At 41.0% G+C, this 6,010-nt stretch overlaps 1 protein-coding gene across 1 annotated transcript; it reads right to left on the bottom strand.

The window, feature by feature from the left end:
* Positions 1-1,366: 1,366 nt before the first annotated feature.
* On the bottom strand, positions 1,367-3,389 carry LOC116465240 (eukaryotic peptide chain release factor subunit 1-like). The gene is made up of 2 exons (XM_058435266.1): positions 3,201-3,389; positions 1,367-3,072 (listed from the first exon to the last, which is right to left on the bottom strand). The coding sequence occupies exons 1-2, from the start codon at positions 3,281-3,283 to the stop codon at positions 1,842-1,844; spliced, it is 1,314 nt and encodes a 437-aa protein (XP_058291249.1). The 5' UTR covers positions 3,284-3,389; the 3' UTR covers positions 1,367-1,841.
* Positions 3,390-6,010: the final 2,621 nt, after the last annotated feature.

Consider the following 6,010-nt stretch of genomic DNA (forward strand, 5'->3'; position numbering starts at 1 on the left):
TTCTTGTAGGATTTTAATGGTTTTAGGTCTAACATGTAAGTCTTTAATCCATCTTGAATTAATTTTTGTATAAGGTGTAAGGAAGGGATCCAGTTTCAGCTTTCTCCATATGGCTAGCCAGTTTTCCCAGCACCATTTATTAAATAGGGAATCCTTTCCCCATTTCTTGTTTTTGTCAGGTTTGTCAAAGATCAGATAGTTGCAGATATGCAGCATCATTTCTGAGGGCTCTGTTCTGTTCCATTGATCTGTCTCTGTTGTGGTACCAGTACCATGCTGTTTTGGTTACTGTAGCCTTGTAGTATAGTTTGAAGTCAGGTAGCGTGATGCCTCCAGCTTTGTTCTTTTGGCTTAGGATTGACTTGGCTATGCGGGCTCTTCTTTGGTTCCATATGAACTTTAAATTAGTTTTTTCCAATTCTGTGAAGAAAGTCATTGGTAGCTTGATGGGGATGGCATTGAATCTATAAATTACCTTGGGCAGTATGGCCGTTTTCACGATATTGATTCTTCCAACCCATGAGCATGGAATGTTCTTCCATTTGTTTGTATCCTCTTTGATTTCATTGAGCAGTGGTTTGTAGTTCTCCTTGAAGAGGTCCTTCACATCCCTTGTAAGTTGGACTCCTAGGTATTTTATTCTCTTTGAAGCAATTGTGAATGGGAGTTCACTCGTGATTTGGCTCTCTGTTTGTCTGTGATTGATGTACAAGAATGCTTGTGATTTTTGTACATTGATTTTGTATCCTGAGACTTTGCTGAAGTTGCTAATCAGCTTAAGGAGATTTTGGGCTGAGACAATGGGGTTTTCTAGATATACAGTCATGTCATCTGCAAACAGGGACAATTTGACTTCCTCTTTTCCTAATTGAATGCCCTTTATTTCCTTCTCCTGCCTGATTGCCCTGGCCAGAACTTCCAGCACTATGTTGAATAGGAGTGGTGAGAGAGGGCATCCCTGTCTTTTTTTTTTTTTTTTTCCACTTAAATTGCATGTTTTATTTCTCCCAATCCCAGCAATAGCACAGAAGCCCCATCACATCCATCCCAAACTGGTTTCGAGTAGGTTAAGGTTATAGGGACCCTTGTCAGAACACTGATACAAAGGGCTCCCAAACGCCGGGCACAAATGTGTCTGCAAACAGATGGAAGTAAACGGTGCACTGGCCCAAATGCTTCATGAGTCAGTTTGATTTTGCAACGCAATTTGCATCCTTGAAACTGCCAGTCTGGAGGGGGACGGGGTAGCATGAGGGAGTGAAGTTGAAAGTGCCTCCTATTAGCTCACCCTTTCAACATTAAACAGAGACCAAGAAAGAAATGGTTCCAACATTTCACCACATATATTTCTTCTTACACAGTCTAAGCTGAGAATGCCATGTAAATGGGTCACTGCGAAATGCAGCAATTTAATTTTTCTCCAATCAAAATAAGAAACAAACCAGTATGATCTCACTTCTATTAACTTTTGAAGGTTTACAGCAGTTAAAGTATTTTTGCTTCTATGTATGAAGGTTAAAAAAATCATTTTTTTCATAAAATACAAGAGCAACCAATTTCACCATCCAGTAAAAGTAAAAACTGGGATTCTTTTTTAAATTAGTCCAAAGTGGCATTTAGGAACTTAGTTGTAGGCTGCTGTGCTGACACCATGACAAACCAAAGTGTAGGGCTGGGTCTGGTTTTGTTTCGGTTTTCTTTTCAATATCCAATGCTCATGGATTAAGTTCTGGAAATGTTCCAATTGTAAGGCAGGGATCTGTTTGGATTCCACCATGGGTATGCTCCTTGGGTTGGATGCTGGAGGGTGAGGCACGTTTTGCCGGACCCATGTCGACTACCTAGTAGTCATCAAGGTCAAAAAATTCATCGTCTCCTCCTTGGTATTCCATTCCCTGGAAATCTACTCGGTACCGCAAGATACCTCCAATTCCACCAAATCCTTTCACAAACTGAGACCCTTCTTGTGATTTATCTGTGACAATTTCCAACGTAGCTCCAAATTTTTTATAATTATTAGCAAACCATTCCAACAGGGGCATGCTCTCGATAAGCTCATGTTCCTGTCCGGTCTCTTTGTCTGTGAAATGAGATTTATCCTTTTCTTGCTCTGGAGTTAGATAGAGAATTTTCTCCTCTTCTGTGCCTTGGCAATGAAGAACATATCTCATTATATCCAGATTTTCATAGACTATTAGAATTTCTACAGCTCCCATTTCCAAAGCCTTTAGTGTATCTTCAACGCCAAAACAGTACTTGCCCGTGTCCTGGCTGATTTCATCAAAGTATCGTCCTATTAATTTCTTCTCTTGAATGAATTTCACGTTGGAGAGGACTTCAGTAGATAACTCAATAGCTTGGTTGAATCCATTTTCACCACCATAGGATATATCAACTAATTTTAAAACTTTTGATTGTAACCTCTGATCAAACATATCAGATTGACTTAGTTCAGTTTTAAAGTCAGCGGATCCAGCTAAAACTAGACCAGCCACATTCACTTTGTCCCCAGAAATAAACAGCTGCACAGCAGTCTCTGCTACTTTCCGAACATAGTTATGTCGCTTTTCCATTCTTAAACGGGCAAAACGCAAGGCTGACTGACCTCCTCTACCGTGTTTCTTTGGGAGATCCACAGTGAATTTGTGCAGGACTTCTCTTGTGTTTCCTTGGAGTGTGCCAAAAAGTGCACCACTACCATCTATTACAATGAATCCAAACTTGCTATCATCTGAAAGTAGTGCTGTAAGACCCTCTGTATGGAATTTGTTGTCACACAAATACAATGACGTATTAATTGGTTTGAAAGGTTCAAAGTCAATGTTGACTTTCTTTTCCTTTCCTTCTTCTGTTACAATTGTTCCACAGTATGCAACCAGACCATTTGGAGGTACTTTGTTATAAAGTTTGAGTCTTTGTTGTACAGATGTAATGGCTCCCAGGACTGAAAGGCGGTTTACTCGTGACTTAATGTTAGATGCAGTTCCAAACTCATCCGCTAACATTTTTGCCACTCGTGAAATCTGGTCTTTGGGAGGAATGATCAATGATATCATGCTGGTGCCATTGCCAGAGATCCAGAAGGCAGGAGTTGGCTAGTGCCTGGTTCTCCTCATCCGGCCATGCGGCGCGGGGGCGTCCATCCTGAGGGGTCCGGGAACCAAGCGGGCACGGAGGGTGCCGGACGCGGCGCTCACCCGCGGGCCGCCTCCAAGCTCTTAATGAGCTTCTTGATCTTCCAGATCTCCACGTTCCTGTCGGCAGCACTGGGGTCGTCCGCCATCTTCTCGCCTCCTCCTCCCTAAGGGCCCAGTCCTGGGCGGCAGCGGCTGCTCCTCCCCGGCGGTGGCTCCGTGGCGGCGGCGGCTCTGACGTAGGACACCGGCTCCCTCTCTCCAGGCAGCTGCATGTGTTGCAATCCGCTCACATGGGGCCTGTCCATCCCTGTCTTGTGCCAGTTTTCAAAGGGAATGCTTCCAGTTTTTGCCCATTCAGTATGATATTGGTTGTGGGTTTGTCATAGACAGCTCTTATTATTTTGAGATACATCCCATCAATACCTAATTTATTGAGAGTTTTTAGCATGAAGGGTTGTTGAATTTTGTCAAAGGCCTTTTCTGCATCTATTGAGATAATCATGTGGTTTTTGTCTTCGGTTCTGTTTATATGCTGGATTACACTTATTGATTTGCATATGTTGAACCAGCCTTGCATCCCAGGGATGAAGCCCACTTGATCATGGTGTATAAACTTTTTGATGTGCTGCTGGATTCAGTTTGCCAGTATTTTATTGAGGATTTTTGCATCAATGTTCATCAAGGATATTGGTCTAAAATTCTCTTTTTTGGTTATGTCTCTGCCAGGCTTTGGTATCAGGATGATGCTGGCTTCATAAAATGTGTTAGGGAGGACTGCCTCTTTTTCTATCGATTGGAATAGTTTCAGAAGGAATGGTACCAGTTCCTCCTTATACCTCTGGTAGAATTCAGCTGTGAATCCATCAGGTCCTGGACTCTTTTTGGTTGGTAAGCTATTGATTATTGCCACAATTTCAGAACCTGTTATTGGTCTATTCAGAGATTCAACTTCTTCCTGGTTTAGTCTTGGGAGGGTGTATTTGTCGAGTAATTTATCCATTTCTTCTAGATTTTCTAGTTTATTTGCATAGAGGTGTTTGTAGTAGTCTCTGATGGTAGATTGTATTTCTGTGGGATTGGTGGTGATATCCCCTGTTTCATTTTTTATTGCATCTATTTGATTCTTCTCTCTTTTCTTCTTTGTTAGTCTTGCTAGCAGTCTATCAATTTTGTTGATCTTTTCAAAAAACCAGCTCCTGGATTCATTAATTTTTTGAAGGGTTTTTTGTGTCGCATTTCCTTCAGTTCTGCTCTGATTTTAGTTATTTCTTGCCTTCTGCTAGCTTTTGAATGTGTTTGCTCTTGCTTTTCTAGTTCTTTTAATTGTGATGTTAGGGTGTAATTTTGGATCTTTTCTGCTTTCTCTTGTGGGCATTTAGTGTTATAAATTTCCCTCTACACACTGCTTTGAATGTATCCCAGAGATTCTGGTATGTTGTGTCTTTGTTCTCGTTGGTTTCAAAAACATCTTTATTTCTGCCTTCATTTCATTATGTACCTAATAGTCATTCAGGAGCAGGTTGTTCAGTTTCCATGTAGTTGAGCGGTTTTGAGTGAGTTTCTTAATCCTGAGTTCTAGTTTGATTGCACTGTGGTCTGAGAGACAGTTTGTTATAATTTCTGTTCTTTTACATTTGCTGAGGAGAGCTTTACTTCCAACTATGTGGTCAATTTTGGAATAGGTGTGGTGTGGTGCTGAAAAAAATGTATATTCTGTTGATTTGGGGTGGAGAGTTCTGCAGATGTCTATTAAGTCCACTTTGTGCAGAGCTGAGTTCAATTCCTGGATATCTTTGTTAACTTTCTGTCTCATTGATCTGTCTAATGTTGACAGTGGGGTGTTAAAATCTTCCATTATTATTGTGTGGGAGTTTAAGTCCCTTTGTGGGTCACTGAGGACTTGCTTTATGAATCTGGGTGCTCCTGTATTGGGTGCATATATATTTAGGATAGTTAGCTCTTCTTGTTGAATTGATCCCTTTACCATTATGTAATGGCCTTGTTTGTCTCTTTTGATCTTTGTTGGTTTAAAGTCTATTTTATCAGAGACTAGGATTGCAACCCCTGCCTTTTTTTGTTTTCCATTTCTTGATAGATCTTCCTCCATCCCTTTATTTTGAGTCTATGTGTGTCTCTGCATGTGAGATGGGTTTCCTGTATATAGCACACTGATGGGTCCTGACTCCTTATCCAGTTTGCCAGTCTGTGTCTTTTAATTGGAGCATTTAGCCCATTTACATTTAAAGTTAATATTGTTATGTGTGAATCTGATCTTGTCCTTATGATGTTAGTTGGTTATTTTGCTTGTTATTTGGTGCAGTTTCTTCCTAGCCTCAATGGTCTTTACAAATTGGCATGTTTTTGGAGGGGCTGGTACCGGTTGTTCCTTTCCATGTTTAGTGCTTCCTTCACGAGCTCTTTTAGGGCAGGTCTGGTGGTGACAAAATCACTCAGCGTTTGCTTGTCTGTAAAGTATTTTATTTCTCCTTCAGGTATGAAGCTTAGTTTTGCTGGATATGAAATTCTGGGTTGAAAATTCTTTTCTTTAAGAATGTTGAATATCGGCCCCCACTCTCTTCTGGCTTGTAGAGTTTCTGCTGAGAGATCAGCTGTTAGTCTGATGGGCTTCCCTTTGTAGGTAACCTGACCTTTCTCTCTGGCTGCCCTTAACATTTTTTCCTTCATTTCAACCTTGGTGAATCTGACAATTATGTGTCTTGAAGTTGCTCTTCTCGAGGAGTATCTTTGTGGCGTTCTCTGTATTTCCTGAATCTGAATGTTGGCCTGCCTTGCTAGATTGGGGAAGTTCTCCTGGATAATATCTTACAGAGTGTTTTCCAACTTGGTTCCATTCTCCCCGTCATTTTCAGGTA

Source organism: Hylobates moloch, unplaced genomic scaffold (genome assembly GCF_009828535.3).
Source record: "Hylobates moloch isolate HMO894 unplaced genomic scaffold, HMol_V3 SCAFFOLD_3959, whole genome shotgun sequence".
NCBI lineage: Eukaryota > Metazoa > Chordata > Mammalia > Primates > Hylobatidae > Hylobates > Hylobates moloch.